Source organism: Halichoerus grypus, chromosome 9 (genome assembly GCF_964656455.1).
Source record: "Halichoerus grypus chromosome 9, mHalGry1.hap1.1, whole genome shotgun sequence".
Classification (NCBI taxonomy): Eukaryota; Metazoa; Chordata; class Mammalia; order Carnivora; family Phocidae; genus Halichoerus; species Halichoerus grypus.
Genome location: NC_135720.1, coordinates 73,145,810 through 73,169,358, shown reverse-complemented (window position 1 = coordinate 73,169,358; position 23,549 = coordinate 73,145,810). Strand labels below are relative to the sequence as shown.

Here is a 23,549-nt window from a genome sequence, read left to right as displayed (position 1 = left end):
ACCAGTGACTTCAATTTAAAGTCACCAGCTGTGTTAGCCCCTAACAAGAGAATCAGACTGTCCTTTGAAACTCTGAAGCCAGGCATTGACTTCTCTAGCTATTAAAGTCCTAGATGGCATCTTCTTCTGATAGAAGACTGTTTCGTCTGTACTGAAAATCTGTTGTTTAGTGTAACCACCTTCATTAATGATCTTAGCTAGAGCTTTGGGATCACTCTCTGCAGCTTCTACATCAGCACCAGCTGCTTCACCTTGCACTGTGATGTTACGGAGATGGCTTTTTTTCCTTATACGTCATGAACCAACCTCTGCTAACATCAGACTTTCCGTCTGCAGCTTCCTTGCCTCTTTCAGCCTTCACAGAACTGACAAAAGTTAGGGCCTTGCTCTGGATTAGGCTTTGGTTGAAGGGAATTTTGCAGCTGGTTTGATCTTCTACCCAGACCACTAAAACTTTCTCCATATCAGCATTAAGACTGTTTCACTTTCTTATCATTGGTGTGTGCACCAAAGAGGGACTTTTAATTTCCTTCAAGAATGTTTCCTTTGCATTCACAACTTGGTTAACTGTTTGACACAAAAGGAGTAGCTTTTGGTCTCTCTTGGTTTTTGACATACCTACCTCAGTATGCTTAACCAGTTTTAGCTTTCGATTGTGAGACATGTAACTCTTCCTTTCACTTACACTTAGGGCCATTGTAGGGCTATTAATTGGCATAATTTCAATATCGTTGTGTCTCAGGAGATAGGGAGGCCCAAGGAAAGGGAGAGATACAGGGAAGGCAGGTCAGTGAAGCAGTCAGGACACAATATTTATCGATTGAGTTTGCCATCCTGTGTGGGTGTGGTTCATGGCGCCCCAAAACCAATTAGGAGAGTTAACATTAAAGATCACTGATCACAGATCACCATAACAAATATAATAATAATGAAAACATTCGAACCTTTGCAAGAATTACTGAAATGTGACACAGAGACATAGAAGTGAGCACATACTGTTGGAAAAATGGGGCTGATAGACTTCCTAGACACAGGTTACCACAGACCTTCAATTTGTAAAAAACACAGTATCTGTGAAGTGCAATAAAGTGAAGGGCAATAAAATGAGGTATGCCTGTATTCCATTTTTTTGACGCTATTGTGAATGGAATTTTTTTCTTATTGTCTACTACTGTGTCTAAGTTCAATTGAAAGGGAAGTCTTTTAAACAACAATGCTGGATCAACTGGATAAACATAAAAATGAACCTTGACCCCATCTCAACATGGATCGTATACCCACAGTAAAAGCTCCTAGAAGAGCGCTATCCAAGAGAACTTTTGTGATGTTGTAACTGTTCTCTGTGCTGTCCAGTTAGGTAACCCCTGCCCACAATGAGCTACTGAGCACTTGAAATGTGGGTGATATAATGGAGATGCTGAATTTTAAATTTTACTTAACTTTACTTAATTTAAATTTAAATAGCCACCTGTGGCTAGTGGCTATTGTATCGGAGAGCCTACTTCTAGAAGAAAGAATAGGAGAATATTTTCATGAATTTAGGGTAGGCAATTATTTCATAGAGGTGATATAAAAGCAATAAATATAAAATAAAATAATTGATAACTTGAACTTAACTGAAATTTAAAGCTTCTACTCATCAAAAGACATCTTAAGAAAATGAAAATGCAAGTCACACATCAAGAGAAAATGTTTGCAATACATTTGACAAAGGACTTGTATTCAAAATGTGTTACAAAACTATCACAAATCAGTAACAAAAATAAACAATTTTTAAAATGTGCAAAAGACTCATACAGAAACTTCACAAAAGAAGATAAACCAATGGCCAACAAGCACATGCAAAGATGCTCAGCATTGCTAGATATCAGAGAAGTGCACATTCAACTACTGACAAGATGCCATTTCTCTCCCAGTAGCATGACTAACATTGAAATGACTGACAACACCAAATGGTGACAAGGATGTGGAGTAACTGGAACTCTAGTACTTTGTGGTGAGGGTGTAAAACGGCATGACCATTTTGGAAAATTTCAGTTTCATATAAAGTCAAGCACAGATCTACTATGTGACCCAGTAATTCTACTCTTATGTATTTAGTGAAGAGCAATAAAAACGTATATCTACAAAGAAACTTAACCCAGAATGTTCTTAGCGGCTCTAATCACAACAGTGCCAAACTGTCAACAACCTAAATGCTCTTTAAGAGGAGAATGAATAAACAATTGTAGTGTACTTATATGATGAAAGCAAGAAGGACAAACTATTGTTATATGCAACAACATGGATGGGTCTCAAAAAAACATTATACTGAGCAAAAGAATCCAGGCACAATAGGCTATATATTGTATGAATTTGTATGAATTTCAAAAACAGGCTAAACTAGCCTGTGGTGATAAAAATCAAAACATTACCTATAGGAGGTGGAAATTGACTGGAAGTTCAAGAATAGGCAAAGCTTATCAATAGAAATCAAAATCAAGGTAGTGTTACCTAAAGGGGGTAGAAATTGAATGGAAGGAAACTTTCTAGGAGATTATTTATTCATTTGAGAGAGAGAAAGAGAGAGCATGTGTGCAGGGGGGAGAGGGTGAGAGGGAGAGAGAGAATTTCAAGCAGACTCCACACTGAGTGTGGAGCCCAATGCAGGGCTCAACCTCAGGACCCTGGGATCATGACCAGAGCTGAAACCAAGAGTCTGACACTTAACCGACTGAGCCACCCAGGCGCCCCCCAAAACCATGATTTCTGCAGGTGAATGAGCTGGTGTGTCAGCAGTGTTTTCTTTTCCTTCTCTTTACAGCAATGCAGAATCTTCAGAGAAGAGATTCAGAATGAATAGCTTTGTGTCAGACTTTGGAAGACCACTGGAGCCAGATAAGGTGTTTTCTCGACAGGGCAATGAGGAATCCAGGTCTCTCTTCCATTGCTACATCAATGAAGTGGAACACTTGGATAGGGCTAAAGCTTGTCACCAGACCACAGCCCTTGACAGCAGTGTTCAACTCCAGGAAGCCATTAGAAGCAATGGGCGGCCAGAGGAGGAGCTGAACAGGCTCATGAAGTTTGACATCCCCAACTTTGTGAACACAGACCAGAACTCCTCCTTTGGGGAGGATGATCTTCTGATTTCAGAACCACCTATTGTTCTAGAAAATAAGCCAGTTTCCCAGACCTCACACAAAGACCTGGATTGAGAAACTACTCTGTAAAGTGTCTTCCTGAAGATGTTGGGTCTGTCTATGTAAAGCAAGAAATCTCCATTCACCAAAATTGTTTGTGTGGATGGATGGGAGGGTTATGAGAGACAGACAGAGACAGAGACAGAAAGAAAGAGAGAAGAGAGCCCCCTCAGAAAAGAGCTGAATAATCTGAGTTTCTATGCCATTCAACACAAGAAGTTCAGGTTTCTTGGGGAATAAAGTATTTACACAGTCTCCTCCTCCTTGTTGTTGAAGAATTTGGCCACATACTCAGTGTCAATGTTCTTGAGTGGGGATTAGCATACTGCGTTCCAGTCTGGGCCTGCCACTACCATGCTCTACCTTTAGCAAGTTGCTTTGCCTCTCTGGGCTGCCACATGGTTAACTGTAACGTGAGGAGTCTGGAGTACACGATTCGTCCCAGCTCTAATATTTTGTGAATTTGAGACTTTGCATCCAGAAGAGGCTGGGATGTACATAAAGCAGTATAAACTAGGGCACTGCCTCCTATCTCTTGTGGGATCCCCCGTGTCTGTACCTTCCACTCAACCCTTAACTGAGCCCAGCTTTTGTCAGGGGGCCAAACATCTATGGGGATGTCAGAAGACTCATCTCACAATCACTGTGGCCAACATTTCTGTTGGTTGTACTGAAATAGCTCTTCTGAGAACCTCAAGCCACCCACGCTAAAACCTAGAGACAGCCTTGCCCCCCACCCCCCTCCTAGGATGAGAACCAATCCGTGGTATGTTGCATGACATTCTGTCCCCAGAAATATAGGGAAAGTTGTCAGCTGAGTGAGGGCAGGTGCATTTTGTGTCTCTGTGTTGGTGTATGTATGTCTGGTCACAATTCTGTGTTGTTGGCTACTGGACAAGAAAAGTGCTATTTGCCATGCTATTTACTTGGCAGATGTGTAGGTGATGGTCATGTGGCTTTTGTGTGGGCTTTGAGCTGAGATGGTGAATGGGTCGTGAATTCCCCACCAACAGATATGCAGGGTGGGCTGTGCAACACAGAGCTAATTTCATGAAGGAATCCAGTCTGCACACTGGTATTAGGAAAAACTTGGTTTTGCATACACGGTTGCATGCGCAGCCAGCTGCTAATCTCTGGGGGGCATTTTCATTATGAATTTGTTCACCACCTGTCTTGCTTAAGCTAAAAAATAAATGCGTTTGATTGCACAGGAATTGTCTCTGGTTCTTTGTTTTCACACATCCAAATTTTTATTTCCTTTAAAAATTATTCCATGTTTATACTGCTTCCTAATTTCTATCATTTCTAGGAGCCCAGTGGTCTGAGTCATGTACCAGATTTCATTTAGGAGTTATTCTGCCAAAAGAAATCCCTTTCCCATAATATTTTTTGAGGAAAATATTATTCTTTAAGACTCTAAACAGTAGAACAAAGCATGGAATATTTCTTGTAATTAACACATTCTCACAAATAGATACTTTCTATTAGCATTAAAGAATGCTGATTCTATTCACTTTTACTAATATGAATATTATTATTCATAATTTAAACAACCAAATATAAACCATGGGCTATTTCTTATTTCTTAAGCTTCAAAGCTATTTAAGTGCTATCTTATTTAGAAGTAAATTTATTAGGCAGATGGCTGAAGAATATTCCTAGAAGTTGGAAAAATACCCATGACCATACCATCATTTTTATTAACTGAATGTCAAGAACTATGAAGGGTCAAAAATTGTACCCCTCCTGCAAGCTATTGAGTTAGCCTGGCCTGGTTTTGTGGATGCTGACAAAAGACATGAGATTCCCAGCTCAGAGACAAAGCACTTCACGACAGCACAGCAGGCAGCGTGGGCTTCATGTTCACGTTGGTTCCTGAATTTATTTCCTATTGCTACTTAGTACCACAACTTAGTGTGCTACTTAGTACCACAAACTTAGTGGCTTAAAGCAACCCCAGCTTATATTTCCTTATAGTTCTAGAGCACAGAAGTCCAAAATCAGTGTCAGTGGGCTAAAATCAGGGTGTCTTCAAGGCTGTGTTCTACCTGAAGGCTTTAGGGAAAAACTCACTTCCTCGCCTTTTCTAGCTTTCAGAGGCTGCTCACACTTTGGCTTATGGCCTTGCAGCACTGTATCCTCTGCTTCTACTTTATATCCCTGTCTCTGACCATCCTGCCTCTCTCCTATAATGATCCTTATGATTGCATTGGATTACCCATGATTACCTCCCATCCTGAGATTCTTAATCATATCTGCAAAATCCCTTTTGTCACATAAGGTAGTATATTTACAAGTTCAAGGACTAGGACATGGACATATTTGGGGGACCATTAGCCTACTACAGTCTTGCATTTGGCCCCAAAGATTCATGTGCATCTCACATGCAAAATACATTCACTTCATCCCAATGCCTCCCAAGTTTCAATTATTACAGCATCAACTCAAAGTCCAATATATAGTCTAAATTTTATTAACTCAAAAGTCCCAATCTCATCATCTTTTTTTTTTAAAGGTGTATTTTTATTTATTTAAGAGAGAGAGAGAGCACAAATGGAAGGAACAGAGGGAGAGGGAAAGAGAATCTCAAGGAGATTCTGTGCTGAGTGCCCACGGAGCCCAGTGCAGGGTTCAATCTCATGACCCTGAGATCATGACCCGAGCTGAAACCAAGAGGCGGACACTTAACCGACTGTACCACCCAGGTGTCCCCCAATCTCATCATCTTAATTATCTAAGTCAGGTATGGGTGAGACCCTGGGTACAATCAATCTTGGGGAAAATTTCTCTCTCTGTGGACCTGTAAAACTAGAGAACAAGTAATTTGTTCCCCAAATGCAATGGTGGGACAAGCACAGCATACCAGTTATAGACATTACTGTTCAAAAGGGAGAAACTGGAAGGAAAACGAGGAGTCATCAATCCTAAGCAATTTTGAAATTCAATTGGGCTAACTCCATTCGGTTGCAAGTCCTGGAAATAATCCTCTGTGGTTCATGGCTTCGCCCTCTGGGCCTGCAGCTCTGCCCTTGCAATTATCCTTCTTTTTCTTGAATGTATTTATAACCGAGTAGTTTATCCACCTGTTTCCTGCATGTAGACTTTCAGGGGTCTGACAGCCTTCTTTCATCTTGTCTTCTCTCTGTGCCTTAAAGCCCAAGAGTTGACAATGTTTCAGCAGGTGTAATATTCTCAAGAACATTGTGAGCCTCCTCAGCATGTCACATGTATTCATTCCATCAGACAGGAGGCACAAATTGCACCATAGAATCATTCCCTCTTGAGGCAGGGACATGACCTTTTGTAACTCCAAGCTGGTCAGGGGCAGGTGGCTTTTGCTTTGACCAAGGGCAATTCTCTAGAGAAGGGAGCATGAGTGGGCCAACACCCCCAGCAGCTGGGAATGATGCACGGGCTAGTAAAGAAATCTGGGTGGGATGCTACCAGCACCCTTATAAACAGTAATGGATGACATCTTTGGGCTCTAAGCAGCCTCTATGGTAACTTAATTTTTGTAACCCTCCTATGAAAACTCTCAACACAGAGACTTAAATGATCTTTTTAAATATAAGTTAAGTCAGGTTACTTCTCTGCTCAAAATCCTGCAATGGCTTCCAGTTTCACTCAGCAAAGAAGCTAGAGTCCTTACAGTGACCTCAAAGCGTTCCTCCCCTGTCCCCCAGCCAATCTCATCTCATCCACTGTTCTTCCCTTGCTCATCCTGCTCCAGCCACACTGGCCTCCCTGCTATCCCTTGAAAATGTCAGACATTCATCTGTAACGAGGGGGGCTGTCTCTCTATCCGGAACATTTTCCTTCTAGATATCCACTTGGCCCACTCCCTCATCTCTTGAAAGTTTTTCCTCCAATGCCCCCTGTTATGGGTCAAATTGTACCCCCTCCTAACCCGCCAAATTCACATGTTGAAGTCCTAACCCCCCAAACCTGAGAATGTGACCTTATTTGGAAACAGGGTTGTTGCAGATGTAATTCATTAAGATGAGGTCATGAGGGTGGGCCCCCAGCCAATATGACTTGTGTCCTTATAAAAAGAGAACAGTTGGACACAGACATGCATAAGAGGAAGACGACGTGAAGAGAAATCAGGAGAATACAAGCCAAGGAGAGAGGCCTGGAACAGACACCCGCTCCCAGCCTTCAGAAGGAAGCAAGCCCGCTGACACCTGATCTCAGACTTCCAGCCTCAGGACTGAGAGACTACAAATCTCTGGTGTTGAGGTCACCCGGTTGTAGTACTTTGTTGGAGCCCTAGCAAAGTAATAACCCCCTCCTCCACGTTCTGAATGAGGCTGATGCTGGTCATCCTTCCAGACTGGGCACTGCATTCCCCGTATTCCTGTCCAGCACCCCCATCTCCCTGATCATACTCTTTTTCTTTCTCTACAGTACTTATCACCTACATACTATACAATTTACATGATTATTATGTCCGTGGTTTCCTTTGTGCTCTTCCTGCTACAACGTAAGCTCTGCAAGGGCTAAACCAGTGCCTGAAACACAATAGGCAGTCCATAAAAATTGGCTGGGGGAACAGAGGGACTGTTCCTTAGATCTGTTTTACAGGCGGAAGAACTTCGGCTCTGGGAGATCTGGTATATTGTTCAGATGCAGAGCTGCCAAGCAGAGAACCAAACTGGGTTCCAAGAAATTGAGAACCTGTGGAAGGCTTGAATGGTCCCCTTTCTGTTGGTTACTATTTATCTGATTTTTTTTTGTCTCTAACTTTTGACCTCTATGCATTCTTTTTAACTTTCAATCTGGTTTTAGGCAAGCGAATGAAATCTGTAAATTTATCTTTTAACTTGCGTGGTTTTTCCATCTAAACGTATTGTGATTACTGATGATGTTTTATTTCTAGCATCTCATTTTGTGATTTCTATTTGCTTTGCTCTGCTTTTCTCCTTTCTTGCTTTATCTCATGCAGCTGTGGTCAAGAGCATGGGGTCTAGAAATAGTCTATTTGGACTGGTTCCATACTTGCTAACTGTAGAGTCGTAACCAGGGTACCTAACCCCTTTGAGACTGTTTCCTCATATACAAAAAGGGATAACATCCACCTAAAACTTTGTAAGCGTTAAGTGATAAAACATGTAAAGCACTTAAAATAGTGATTGGCCTATTCTGCATACTCCATTGTGGCTCATTTGCTTTTATTCTTTCTCTCTCATTTAAATTTTAATTCCAGTGTAGTTGTTTTTACTCTCTTTTTAAACAAGTCTTTTATTTATGTATTCATTCATTCATTCATTTGCATATTTATTTAAAGTATTTTAGAGATTACTCCTGAATTTTAATGAACATACTTGATACTGAAAGTTAAAGTCTGTTGTTTAACCACTCACTGAATTGAATTTATGTATCAATTGTTATATATATTTTGTTTCCATAAGTTCTGTTTGGCTCCTTTTTTAAAAGATTTTATTTATTTATTTGACAGAGAGAAACATAGCGAGAGAGGGAACACAAGCAAGGGGAGTGGGAGCGGGAGAAAAAGGCTTCCCGCCGAGCAGGGAGCCTGATGTGGGGCTCGATCCCAGGACCCTGGGATCATGACCTGAGCCGAAGGCAGACTCTTAATGACTGAGTCACCCAGGCGCCCCTGTTTGGCTCTTTCAAAAAAATTGATCTGTTCTTTTCTCATGAGGTCCTGATTTTTTTCATTACATTTGCTATGATTTACATCTATCTCTCTCTATTTTTTATTTATATTTTTTAAAAAATTATTTAGCCATACTCATTTTATGCTCTCTTTTAGATTGTTTCATAATTTTAGGCTCTGGACTACTAATCATCCTGGGGGTTTTTTGGGTTTGCTACTTCTTACAGCCAATTGTTTCCAGCTCTTCTTAGTTTTTTTTTTGTGTGTGTGCGTGTGTGTGTGTGTGTGTGTGTGTGTGTGTGTGTAGCTGAACAAGCATCCTTTCAGTGACTCTTGTTTTTTTCCTATGATTGTCCCACGCACCCTGGTTGTATAAAAATTTCCCCAGAGAACAAGTCTGTGTTTGTGTTGCTTATCCTTAAGCCCCAAGTGATTTGATCAATCTGGAATTATGTTATTTTTGAATTTTTGCTTGGGGATTTTTTGCCTCTTAAATGGAGTATGAATTTGGATCCCACCTCCACATGAAGCATGAGCTTGTGGTTTAGATGTTTTCAGGGAGCCTTTGTTTTTCTTAGAGACCCTGGTAGGCCCAGTTTCCTCATCCCTTTCCTCTGTCAGTGTCTGGAGTTCCTTGTCTCCCTTTTGCTAAGGGTCTCCGTAAAGCAGGGGGGGGTCTCTACATCTGGTATGAACCCTTTTTTTCTGAATGGATTTGTAACCCCACTTCATGATGTAGATTAAAACCCTGTCCCCTGGGGTGCTATGGCATTAGCTCACAAGCTTACCATTCTGGCTTTAAGTTTCCTGCTTATTTGTGTCATCTGAAAACTTCCATCTTTGGTAAAGTGTCTTTCCATGTCTTCGGCTCATTGTCTTATTCGGGGTGTTTATTATTGACTTTTGAGAGTTCTTTATTACGGGTATAAATCCTTTATCAGATATATGATCTACAAATAGTTTCTCTCAGCCTATAGCTTGTCTTTTTCATTTGCTTAATAGTGTCTTAGAGGAGCAGAAGTCCCTTATTATGATACAGTCCAATTTATCAATTCTTTTTAATATAGGTCATAGTTTTGGTGTTGTGTCAAAGAAGTCTTCACCAAACTTAAGGTCATAAATATTTAATCTTATTTTATTTCCTATAAGTTTTATAGTTTTAGGTTTTATATTAAGGTCTATGATCCATTTTGAGTTAATCTTTATGTATGTTGTGAGGTATGGATCAAAGTTTACTTTTATTTTTATTTTTTATATTAAGATATCTAATCGTTTCAGCATTATTTGTTGAAAAGAACCTTACTGAGTTGCCTTTGTGCCTTGTTTGAAAACCAGTTGTCCATGTACATGTGTTGGCTTATTTCTGGATGTTCTATTCTGTCGTTCCATTTGCCTATTTTATGCCAAATCATACTTCTTGATTACTGTAGCTTTATAATTAGTGTTGAAATCAGATATTGTAAGTCCTCCAACTTTGTTCTTCTTGCTTGAAGTTGTTGTAGCTATTTGGGGTCCTTTGCATTTCTATGTGAATTTTGGAATCAGTTTTTGGAATTTCCTTTCTCATGTCCTGTTCTGCCAAAATTTTACCCATTCCTTAAGATCCATCCCCAAAGCCACATTTTCCAAAAAGGCTTTCCAGATCCCAGGTGAAAGGAATTTCTTTTTCTTCCATGCTCCACTCACACTTCATAACACTTTTATCGCATTTATTCCTATTTGGCTACATATACTTGTCTGATCTCTCCTGACATATAGTAAACTTCACCAGGTCAGGAATCTTGATTTGTACCCTCTCCCTGCTAAAAAAGCTAGCTTTAGACTTTGCAGGCGTGAGCCCTGCATTAAGAGAGATCTGCAGAAGACATCTAGCTCATCTCCTGCATATTGTTAAGGAGTCCAACAGATTTAGAATGGTTTATTTTATCATATCTCCAAGTTCTCTCAGGCTTCATTATTCCTATTGCTAGTACCAATGGGCTATTGTCCAAATATCAAAACATATTCTAGTTGACTTGTGGTGATAGTTATGCAACTGTGTCTTAATCTATTGTTCACATGCTCCCTCATCAGTGAACTTCTGGGAGAATGTCATATCTTTAAAGACATCAATGATATCTTTGGCTCCTTGGGCCTATTGTATTTCCACTGGTTCCCTCTGGCTCTACTCTAGCCCTCCACTGCGGGAAACTTACTCTCGAAAAGCCTATTATTCGCAGGAAGAATTTTTCTGGGAGTATAATCATATCCTTCTTATGGGGGAAATTTAGCCCAGTGATCTGGCAGTACGGGGATATATTTAGTCTGATTTTGTAGAGTCTAAACTGTTCCATACTTATTAGGAACAAATACGAGGAAACTGCTTTAGCACCTAAGAAATTAGCAGCATAATTCTATGAGTAGGGAAATCAGCTTTCTCATCACACTCAGGCATTATGTCGATGTGATACTCATCTTGGATAATGGTTTCTCCTGTGAACAATCTGAGGTTCAAATTCACACTTATGAACGGCTTTTTGGTTTTTCCCTTTGTCTTTCCATATTCACTACACCTGGTAAATCCTGTTTATTCATGGCACAGCACTAACGTTGCTTAAAGCATCAGGTGTTTAAAAGGCTAGTAGACAATTTGTTAGAAGATAGAAATCCCCTTTGGTTTTTCTCCTCAAGTAGAGTCTTTGTGGTTAAAGAAAATTCACATTAAATTCTGAAATACAGTGATATAAAATTAAAAAAAATTAACTACTAGATTCTGTAAACACTAGAGCAGTTGTTTACTTCTAAGCCTATTTGTGTAGCAGCTCTGCAATGGTTCCTTCTCTATCAAAGTCCCTGAGAAGCCTGTGTCATTGCTGCCATTATCATCATCATGGAACTGATTCCTCCAAGAGATCCTAGGAAAATAAAGAGATGAACAGGGGAGGTGGGGATGTGAGCGTATGTGTGTATACAATGAGAAATATAATCAGGCATTGGATGCAGACTGTATGTTTGGTTTAGAGAAGAATGTGATCATGAAAACCTGGTGTGGTGAACAAAGGACATGGTGCGGGGCGAGATGGTCAAATGGAAAGGAGAACATAAGCCAAGGTATTAGCATAGATGGCATGGTTAGATTAGGAGATGGGTTTGAATGAGAGGAGTGTGGTAGGCAGAATCATGCTCTCTGCTAACCTCCCCCCAGGGTAACCTGTGAAAATGTCCTGTACATGCCAAAGGGACTTTTGTTGTTAAGGATCTGGAAATGGAGAGATGGGAAGAGCATCTTGGATTGTCCAGGTGGGACCAATCTAATCATATGGGCCCTTAAAAAGCGGAGAACGTCTCCCAGCTGTTTTGAGTCAGAGGCACGGAAGAATGCTCAGAGAGATGGAAGGTCGCTATGAGGATGAAGGGAGGGGTCAAAGCTAAGGAATAGAGGTGGAAAAGGAGAAGGAAAGGCTGGAAAAAGCAAAGAAACATTTTCTCCCAGTCTCCAGAAGGAATGCTGCCCTGCTGATACCTTGATTTTAGCCCAGTGAGAACTGTGTTGGAGCTCTGATCTACAGAATGGTTAAGATGATCAATCTGTGCTGTTTTAAGCCATTGAATTTGTGGTAATTTGTTCCAGCAGAAATAGGAAACTGGCATAGGGAGTATTTGTGTAAGAGAGTAGAGGTCTGGAATGGAGTGTGAAGAGGAAGGCCAGGTCAGACTGAATAGTGCCTTGACGGCTTAGGGTAAGGATTCTAACATTTACACCTAAAAAACAGCTGGGAGAAGTGGGAAGCTGGTATGCATCAAGCAGAGCTTTAGGAAGAACTACCTAGCAATGTTGTTTTGCAGGCTATTTGGAGTGAGGAGAGCATTGGGGGAGAGGCATCAATTAAACTTAACTCTATGAGAAAAGTAAGGAGTAAAATGGTGACCGGGCTTCAGTGGTGGTGGATATGGGAATGGAAAAAGGACAGGTAGATACAAATATTATTTTTGAAGAGATTGGCTACAGGATTGATGACCACATGCTGAGGAGAGTTCGTCGATGTGGATTAAATGTTTGTCCCCTCAAAATGCGTATGCTGAAACCCAACCCCTCAGTGTGATGGTACTAGGAGGTGGGGCCTTTCGGAGGTAATTGGGATTAGATCAGGTGGTAAGGGCGGCGCCATCATGAATGAGATTAGAGCCCTTATAAAAGTCCCAGGAGAGCTTGCTCCTCTGTTTTCTACTGTGTGAGGATATAAGCAGACCTCTTCAGGCCAGGAAGCAAACCGTCAGCACCCACCTTGATCTTGGACTTCCCAGCCTCCAGAACCGTGAGAAATGAATGTTTGTTGTTTAAACCACCCAATCTATGGTAATTTGTTAACGCATCCCAAATTGACGACAGTTGAGAATGCGTCAAAGTTTAGAACTTTCTGGATGAATGTGGAAACGCAGGGGAACGGGCAGCAGGTTTCAGGAAGAAAAATGAGCTGGTTTCAGGCATGTTGACTTCTTTGAGAACAGTGGGTAATTCCGGCAGGAACTGGGAATAGGGGCCGGCACTCAAGAGAGAAAAGGTAGAGGCGCAGGCCCTGCGTTATCCTGTCGGGAGTGGTAGAGTGTAGATCTAGTCTCTGGGTCTTGGAGGGAAGAGAGGGTTGTATTTGAAGGTGAAGGTCAAGGGACAAAAGAAGGCAATTAATGTATTGATACTATGTATAAGGGACTCTGCTGCTGTGAAGGCTCTGATCCCAAGCTGGGGAATGAGCACCTGCTGGCTCTTACTGGGGCTCCTTGCATGTGGCCCTGATAGTGAGCTTAACAGGTAAGACATGGACATGCAAATGTGTGATTATTTACACTTACTGGCAGGAGCTGGGGTGACTTAAAACCACCCCCCCAAATATGCTTCTTTCTACTCAGTCTTTTCCAATAAGCAGGCTCAATTTAACCCTTTTACAAATATTCTTTCCCTCGTGACTTCACTTTTGCCTACCTCACAAAGTCTTCTCCAAAATCCTTTCCAGACCTTTCTCCAAGGACTTAAACACAGACCATGTGCAGTCTACTATCCTCTGTCCCCTGCATCAAGATTTTCTAATTGTCATATCAGTACCCTGAGGTGGGGACCACTGGCAGGCCACCATTAAGGGTTCAAGTGCAGGGAAGGTTTAATGGGAGTTGCTCCACTGGGTCAGACTCCTGCTGTGTTCTCGCCTCTTCACTTTTGTGCTCCAGGGCTGTTTACCTGGTACAATTACCTTTTTTTTTTTTTTTTTTTTGTCTGCTTCTCCCCAAAGTCTAGTCCATTTCTCTTGTTCCTCAATTACTAATGATTCATTTTGTTCTGATGAAACTCAGTGCTTCCCTTCCCCTCCTAGAGAACTGACACTGCCCTTCAAACATTCCTCATAACAATTCTACAAAGCAAGTGTGGGTGGAAAAAATGTTTCCTCCTATGTGTATTATTTATGTGTTGTGACTGAAGCTTTCAGCAAACCTGGAGACAAATGGACCTACTATGGTTTAGACTTTAGGGGCATAAATAGACTAATTAGGGCTGGACAGGTGCTGAGAAAGAATCCATGTGCTTTTCATTTTAGACTTTTCTACAGAAACTGGAAAGGAAGGCTCTAATTCATGGGTTCGAATACCAAAATAGAATTAGAGTCACTTGGGAGGTTTGGAAAATTTTCAGACTTCACTCTTCTCACCTTTCATTGCTAAGGAGTTACTCAAAGCAGGATAGCATGAATAGCTATGTAACTATAAAGTATCTATCTTATTCTGAGATTAACTCTGTTACATCATGTACCTGTGGATCTGACCTAATTAGAGTCCTTAGTAGTATAGGTAGGAAAGTGTTTTCAACTTCTTGGCATTTAGTCACAAATTTAGGATATTTGTAATATGGAATGGGACCCTAATACTTAAAGTCTGGATTTCCCAAGGTTGGTGGGTTGACCCTAGTTATAACATGCTATGGGCTCAAAGTAATCGAATCAGAACTCTGCACAAAAGCAGTGGTCTCAGCAGCAAGGCCTATATCCTGATAAAGTTTCTGCCCTATGGATGCAGGTACCTTATGACATTGTGAGGGGGATGGAATTGGTAGGAAGGGACTGATAATTTTTGGAGCTTAATTCTTCATAAAAGCCTTCCTATTCAAGGGCGCCTGGGTGGCTCAGTTGGTTAAGCATCTGCCTTCGGCTCAGGTCATGATCTCAGGGTTCTGTGCTCAGCAGGATGTCTGCTTCTCTCTCTCCCTCTGCCCCTCCCCCCAGCTCGTGTGCACGCTCTCTAATAAATAAAATCTTAAAAAAAAAAAGTGCCTTCCTATTCAAGATAGCCTAAGTGCTGTCTATCTTCTATGTTCTCATCCTAGACCCTTTGGACAATGACTAAGGAATGGAGTATGGTTCTTGAGGTTTATAGTTGTAACTAATAATTCTGATAGTACTTAGGGATCTTTAATCTGAAAACAGAATTGAACACCTGCCATGTGCACAGCTTATTCCAAAAGAGAAACAGAATCCTCATCAAAATAGGATGTACTTTTTTCTGATAGTAATATTTGATGTTTGCACTTCTTATGTTTCAGAATCAACCATGTTTGTGCTTGGAATGAATGGCTAATGGACAGAGTCAAAAGGGAGGGAGGGGTGTAGCTATAAATTAATAGGTTTGCAGATAAAAACTACACAAAAGTACACTCAATTAATAACCAAAATAGTTTATGTTATAACTTAAAATAAAATTCTTTCACATAAAAAATAGCTACCTTTAATTAATGCTTGTTCTACCCTCTTAAAGGACATAAAAAATGTTGAACATTAAGACATTAATTGAATTACTTAATTTCCACATTTTACATTTGCTACCCATAATTTCACCAGGATCTATTTCACCTTTTACAAAGTATTTCACTCTTTATTATTATTTCAGAATTGCACTTAGTGGCATATGGTCATTGAGCACTTGGGAATGTGGCTAGTCCAAACGGAGTTGTGCTGTAAACGTAAAACACACCAGATTTTGGAGACTATGGAAAAAAATGTAAAAACTCGTTTTATACTGCTATTTTAGATATATTAGATAATATAAATTAACAAATTAATTTCATTTCCTTCTTTTTAAATGCGGCTATAATAGGAAACTGAAAATAACCTGTGCCTCATATTCTACTCCTATAGGACAGCACAGGGCAGGAACACTTGAAAACAAGGTGGCTACAGCTTGAATTTACCAGTATTTTATATTCGATCTGCTTTTGGAAATGGGCATTGTAAAAAACAATCTGGCTACTTTTATGCATGCTTTTAATTTTTTCTAATGAACATACATTACTTTTTAAATAAAGATGTTATATTCTGTTTATAATCTAAGACTTTCAAAAAAGGACTAGTATTTAAGACCTGGAGCATGAAATCGAATTCCCCTGTTACATGTGAACTTCTGTCAGGTGCAAACATGAGGCAGCCAGAGGTAGAAGTAGAAATCTGGGAGAACGCAGAGCGTTCACTGTCTGCTGTACAAAGTTATCATTCTTGTCAATTATTGTGGAAGCTCTACTACTCTGGTGACTCGCTGCGTCTGTCCCAACCACTGTGCTCACGTTCTTCTCCATGTTTCCATGAGAAAAAGGAGCTGTTTTTCTGGCACCAAGGATTCAGAATACACAGTTAGTCAAAAATGGTAGAGTATGAGCAATTTTTTTCTTTCCACATCTAGACTAGAAGTTAAGACCTTTTCCAACTAATCTCACTCGTTCTAATCATCGGACACGAAGGGACTTGTTCATAAATTACTTAACATGTGACTGCTTAATGATTTTCAGTAAAATACAGCATAATATTTTTCCTTACTGGTTTAGGGCAATTTATTTTGAAATGTTGCTTTTGTATTGTTTGCTTCCTGGCCACACAGTGGAACAGTTGTTTTCAAAAGCCTTCTTCTGACAGTGGCACAATCCCATACACCCTCCATTTTCAGGGCTTTCCGTGAGGTCCTGGGAAATCCCAGTTTCTAGTAATACTGTGGCGCATTCACTTCATCTGCAAAAGCAACCGGCACAACCACCCCCTGCCGGTGCAGCTCTCGAAGAACATCTAATATGGAGTCTAATTCTGTGCGGAACTTGTCCAACTCACGATTCTTCAACTGTGCGAGTCTTTTCCATTTCTCAATTTCTTTGTTTTGCTCAGTTTCTACTACTTGGTGTGTTTGCTGTATTATCTGAGGAAAAAAAAATTCACATTACCGTTACAGTTCACAGTGGGGGTGAAGACTTAACAATCTCAAAGAACTCAAGTGGGACAATGCTGACTGTAGAGGGGAGGGAGCAGGAGGGGGAGCCTTACCTAATGGGATCCATTGTGTCAATCAACAGGCTGGTGGGTGAAATGGGTAAGAAGTGGGAACTCTAAATCTGATAGGGAGTTAAGAAGCTTTAGTCTTTTTTTCTTTTCTTACTCAAAACTTAAAAAAAAAAAAAAGTAGCATTTAAAGCATCAGAAATTTCTAATACCTTAGTATGAATCCAACCCCCCCATCTCCCGCAAAAATGTTGTTCCTCTTAAGAATAGCACTTGAGGTTCAATCAAAACAGTTCTAATATACAACACATGTCATTAATGCACATTATAACAGTAGAAACGATAAAAGAACAGGCATTTTACATATGTTAACTCATTTAATCCTGCCAACACGAGGAGGTGAATTCTATATATTTATCCCCATTTACCAGGTAGTTTCTGGAAATGGGGGCACGGATAAGCAAAAAATAGTTTGCCCAAGATTCACACACAACTGGTTAGAGGCAGAGTCAGGGTTTATACCCCAGCAGTCTGGCCTCAGAGTCCCTGCTCTTAACTACCACCCTAGACCGTCTTGCTCATGTGGATGAATTTTTTCAACTCTGAAATGGGTACCCTGTCCAGTAACTTATAATACAGTTCTTATAATTTCAAAATGTCTTACCATAAGGGAATCATTAGTCAAGTATTACAAACCACAAAAAGCTGGACATATAAAAACAACTAGCTAGGGGCGCCTGGGCGGCTCAGTTGGTTAAGCAACTGCCTTTGGCTCAGGTCATGATCCTGGAGTCCCTGGATCAAGTCCCGCATCGGGCTCCTTGCTTGGCAGGGAGTCTGCTTCTCCCTCTGACCCTCCCCCCTCTCATGTGCTCTTTCTCTCATTCTCTCTCTCTCAAATAAATAAATAAAATCTTAAAAAATAAAAAATAAAAACAACTAGCTAGGGCAACAAAAACAATAATGTTTCTAATTATTAAATATGTTGGACCTCTGTAATATATTTTATCTATAATTCTGTCTGGCTATAGAATAACTTCATACCTCTAAAATAAAAGCATTGGAAAAATACCGTGTAAATAGATACTTGAGTTAAGGGAAACAAAAAATTCGGTATGAACTTTCAATTCTAAGCTTTAAAATACTTTGAAAATTTTGGATGTCTATTGAAATTTGGCATTTAACCAATTTTTTCCAGATATAGTGATATAATTGACATATAACACTGTAAGTTTAAGGTACACAATGCATACACTGTGAAATGATTAATACAATAAAGTTAACATCCATCATTTCACAGTTTTAAAATTTTTTCCTTATGATGAAAACTTAAGATTTACTTTCTTAGTAACTTTCAAATATACAATAGACAGACCAATGGAACAATTTAGAGCCCAGAAATAAACCCATGTCTTTATTATGTTAAGGTATTCCTCCCTTCCTCCCTTCTTTCCTTCTTTCTCTCTCTCTCTCCCTCTCTCTCTCTCTTTAAGATTTTATTTATTTGACAGAGACACAGCGAGGGAGGGAACACAAGCAGGGGGAGTGGGAGAGGGAAAAGCAGGCTCCCCGCAGAGCAGGGAGCCCAATGCGGGGCTTGATCCCAGCACCCTGGGATCATGACCTGAGCCAAAGGCAGACACTTAACAGTTGAGCCACCCAGGTGCCCCAAGGTATTCCTTCTTTCCCTAATTTGTTGAGGTAGGTTTGTTTGTTTTTTTAAATCATGAATAGATACTGAATTTTGTCAAAGGCTCTTTCTGCATCTATTTAGATGATCAGAGGATTTGTATTTTTCATTCAATTAATGTGATGCATCACATTTATTGACTTGCATATGTTGAACCATCCTTACATCCCAGGGATGACTCCCACTAGATCATAGTGTTTGGTCCTTTTAATGTGCTGTGGAATTTGGCTTAATATTTTTTTGAAAATTTTTGCATCTTTATCAGGGATGTTGGTCTATAGTTTTTCTTTTCTTGTAGTGTCCTTATCTGGCTTTCTTATCAGGTTAATGCTGGCTTTGTGAAAATGAGCTTGGGAGTGTTTCTTCCTTTTCTACTTTTTGGAAGAGTTCCCCCCCCCCCCCCCCCAAGACTTTATTTATTTGAGAGGGAGGGAGAGAGAGAGAGCCTGCACAAGCAGGGGGGAGAGGGAGAAACAGGTTCCCTGCTGAGCTGGGAGCCTGACATAGGGTTCGATCCCAGGACCATGACCTGAGCCAAAGGCAGATGCTTAACCAACTGAGCCACCCAGTCGCCCCACTACTTTTTATGAGTTTGAGAAGGATTGGCATTAATTTTTTAAAAGTGTGGTAGAGGGATGCCTGGGTGGCTCAATCGGTTGGGCGTCTGCCTTCGGCTCAGGTCATGATCTCACGATCCTGGGATCAAGTCCTGCATAGGGCTCCTTGCTCTGTGGTGAGCCTGTTTTCCCTCTGTCCCTCCCCCTGCTTGTGCCCTCTCTGACAAATAAATAAAATCTAAAAAAAAGTGTGGTATAATTTACCAGTAAAGTCACCTGGCCCTGGGCTTCTCTTTGTTGGGAGATTTTTGATTATGGATTCCATCGTCTTATTAGTAACTGGTCTATTCCTATTTTCTATTTCTTAATGATTCAGTCTTGGTAGGCTATATATTTTTAGCAATTTACTGATTTCTCCTAGGTTGTCCAGTTTGTTGGCATATAGTTGTACATAGTAGTCTCCTATGATCCTTTGCATTTCTCTGGTATCAGTTGTAATGTCTCCTCTTCCATTTATAATCTTAAATCCTTATTTCTTGGTTAGGCTAAAGGTTTGTCAATTTCTTCTTTTCAAAGAATCAACTCCTAGAGTTTTGTTAATCTTTTCTATTACCTTCCTATACTCCATTTCATTTATTTTTGTTCTAATCTTTCTTTCCTTCTGCTAACTTTAGGCTTATTTTGTTTTTTCCAGTTCCTTGTGCTGGTAAGTTAGGTTGTTTATTTGAGATCTTTCTCTTGATTTAGGTACTTATCACTATAATCTTCCTTCTTAGAACTGCTTTTGCTGCTACCCATGTCTTGGTATGTTGTGTTTCCAATTGGCTCAAGATACTTTTTTTTTTTAAGATACTTTTTAATTTCACTTTTAATTCCTAATTTGATCCATTTGTTATTTAAGGGTATGTTGTTGAATTTCTATCTATTTGTGAATTCTCCAGTTTTTTCCCTAGCGATTTCTAGTTTCCTATCATTGTGGTCAGAAAACATACTTGCTATGATTTCAATCTTAAATTTGCTAAGACTTATCTTGTGTCCTACTATATTACGTATCCTAGAAAATTTTCTTTGTGTGCCTGAGAAGAATGTATATTTTGCTGTTGTTGGAGGGACTGTACTGTGTCTGTTCTATTAGGTCCATTGTGTCTATAGCATTATTTAAATCCCACGGTTTCCTTATTGATTGTTTGGATGTTCTATCCATTGATAAGAGTGACATATTAAAGTCCCCTACTATCATTGTATTGCTGTTCATTTCTCCTTTTAGTTATTGTTAGTGTTTGTTTTATATATTTAGGTGCTCTGATGTTGGGTGCATAAATACTTATAACTGATATATCTTGATGGACTGACCCTTTTATCATTATATAATTACCTCTGTCTCTTTTGGAGATTTTTAGCTTATAATCTATTTTGTCTGATGTAACTATAGCTACTCCTGATTTCTATTTGTTATCATTTGATTGAAATAACCTTTTTCTGTCCCATCACTCAGTCTGTGCTGTTTTTAAGGCTAAAGTCTTCTTTTAGGTGGCATATTATTTGGACTATATTTCATCCATTTGGCAGTTTCTGTGGTTTGAATGGAGAATTTAATCCATTTACATTTAAAGAAACTACTGACAGATAATGAATTAATATTGCCATTTTGTTCCCTTCTGACTGTTTTGTAGATCCTATGTTCCTTGCTTCTTATATCTTGCAGTCATCTTTTGTGATGTGATGACTTTTTGTAGTGGTATGCTTTGAGTCTTTTATCATAATCTTTTCTGTAATTAGTACAGGTTTTTCCTTTGTGGTTACCATGAAGCTTACATAAAATGTGATATATTTATAACAACCTAATTTAATTTTGATAGCATACCTAAACTTTACATTTTCATTCCATGCCCCCCAAACTTTAGGTTACTGAAGTTAAAATTAATTTTTAATATTTTGTATCCAATAACAAATTAGTGTAGTTGCAGTTATTTTTAATATGTTTTTTTACCTAGAGTAAAAACCGTTTTAAACTAGAGTTGTAAATGAATTAGGAATCACCATTACAATATTAGTGAATCTGACTTTGACGACTTATTTACCAGAGTTTTTACACCGAACATTCCTGTTTTTATGACGTTAACTGGTTTCATTTTATTTCCACCTGACAAATTCCATTTAGCATTTATTTTAGTGGTTATGAACGTAATTAGCTTTTAATGTTTATTGTATATGTATTGTGTATGACATAGTGATTGATGTTTGCATAGTCTGCGAAAAGATCACATAATAGTAGTTAATATCCATTCTCATACAGTTACAAAATGTGTTTTTCTAGTAAGAACTTTCAAGATCTACTCTTTAACAGCTTTCAAATATACAATTTATTTTATTAACTATAGTCACCACGCTGTACATTACATTCTTATAACTTATTTACAACTTTACAAGTTTTTTACCTTTGTCTCCCTACATGCATTTTGCCTGCCTCTCATGCCTTGCCTCTGAAAACCACCTATCCTCTATGAGTATAGCATTTAAGAATTTTTAAAGTAACTTTTTAAAAATTTCTGATAGTTTTTTATTAGTGTATAGGAATGCAACAGATTTCTGTATATTGGTTTTGTATTCTGCAACTTTACTGAATTCATTTTTTTTTTTTTATTATGTTAGTCACCATACAGTACATCATTAGTTTTTGATGTAGTGTTCCATGATTCATTGTTTGCGTATAACACCCAGTGCTCCATGCAGCACGTGCCCTCCTTAATACCCATCACAGGGCTAACCCATCCCCCCACCTCCCTCCCCTCTAAAATCCTCAGTTTGTTTCCCGGAGTCCATAGTCTCTCATGTTTTTTGGTAAAGTCTTAGGATTTCTTGTATAAATCATGTCATTTGCAAAGAGTGACAGTTTTACTTCTTTTCCAATTTGGAGACATTTCATTTCTTGAATAATTGCTCTGATTAAGATTTCCAATACTTTTTTGAGTAAAAGTGGTGAGAGTGGGCCTCCTTTGTGATCTTAAAGGAAAAGCTTTTAGCTTTTCACCATTGAGTATGATGATAGCTGTGCGCTTCTCATATGTGGATTTTATTGTCAAGGTACATTCCCTCTATACCCCATTTGTTGAGTTTCTATCAGGAAAAGATGTTGAATTTTGCCAAATGCTTTTTCTGCATCTATTGAGATCATTTTATGATTTTTACTCTTCATTTTGTTAATGAGGTGTATCACACTAATTTGTGGATGGGGAACCATCTTTGCATCTCTGGAATAAATGCAACTCGATGGTGTATGATACTCTTATAACATATTGCTGAATCTGACTTGGTAATATTTTGTTCATGATTTTTGCATCTATGTTCATGAGGGACACTGACCAGTGTTTTCTCGCATAGTTTTGGTTCCAGGGTAATGCTGGCCCTGCAAAGTAAGTTTGAAGAGTTCCCTCCTCTTTTATTGTTTGCAAATGTTCAAAATGGATTGGTACTGATTCTTCTTACATGTTTTTAGAATTCACCAGGAAAGCCCTCTGGTCTTGGACTTTGTTTGTCAGGATGTTTTTGATTACTAATTCAATCTCCTTACTAGTAATCAGTCTTTTTAGATTTTCTATTTCTTCATGATGCCTTTTTGGTAAATTTTATGTTCCTAGGAATTTATCCATTTCTTTAAGTTGTCCAATTTGTTGGTGTACAATTATTCATACCAGTCTCTTATGATCCTTTATATTTCTGTGGTATCAGTTGTAATGTCTCCTCTTTCATTCTGATTTCATTTATTTTAGTTTTCTCTTTTCTTGGTTAGTCTAGCTAAAGGCTTGTTAATTTTATCTTTACAAAGAACCAACTCTTAGTCTCTTTGATCTTTTTAGTCTTTATTTCATTTATTTCTGCTCTGATCTTTTTTTAAAAAAGATTTTATTTATTTGACAGAGACATGGCGAGAGAGGGAACACAAGTGGGGGGCGGGGGAGTGGGAGAGGGAGAAGCAGGCTTCCCACCGAGCAGGGAGCCTGATGCGGGGCTCAATCCCAGCACCCTGGGATCATGACCTGAGCCGAAGGCAGACGCCCAACAACTGAGCCACCCAGGCGCCCCTCTGCTCTGATCTTTGTTATTTCCTTCCTTTTGCCAACTTTGGGCTTCACTTATTCTCTTTCTAGTTCCTTGAGGTGTAAAGTTGTCTATTTGAAATCTTGTTTCTTGACATAGGCACTTAATGCTATGAACTTCTCT

At 39.4% G+C, this 23,549-nt stretch overlaps 2 protein-coding genes across 3 annotated transcripts in view; one reads left to right on the top strand and one right to left on the bottom strand.

Annotated features, from left to right (window-relative positions):
- Positions 1-4,380, top strand: part of MRAP2 (melanocortin 2 receptor accessory protein 2) — a 43,257-nt gene extending 38,877 nt beyond the window's left edge. The window contains exon 4 of the mRNA XM_036101003.2: positions 2,804-4,380. Within this exon, the coding sequence (XP_035956896.1) occupies positions 2,804-3,197 (394 nt within the window). The 3' untranslated portion in view covers positions 3,198-4,380. The remainder of the gene's footprint in view (positions 1-2,803) is intronic.
- Positions 4,381-15,501: 11,121 nt separating this feature from the next.
- The window catches only part of CEP162 (centrosomal protein 162), a 100,264-nt gene continuing 92,216 nt past the window's right edge, over positions 15,502-23,549 (bottom strand). For both annotated transcript variants that reach the window (XM_036101001.2, XM_078055032.1), the window contains one exon: positions 15,502-17,001. In XM_036101001.2, the coding sequence (XP_035956894.2) occupies positions 16,792-17,001 (210 nt within the window). In that variant the 3' untranslated portion in view covers positions 15,502-16,791. The remainder of the gene's footprint in view (positions 17,002-23,549) is intronic.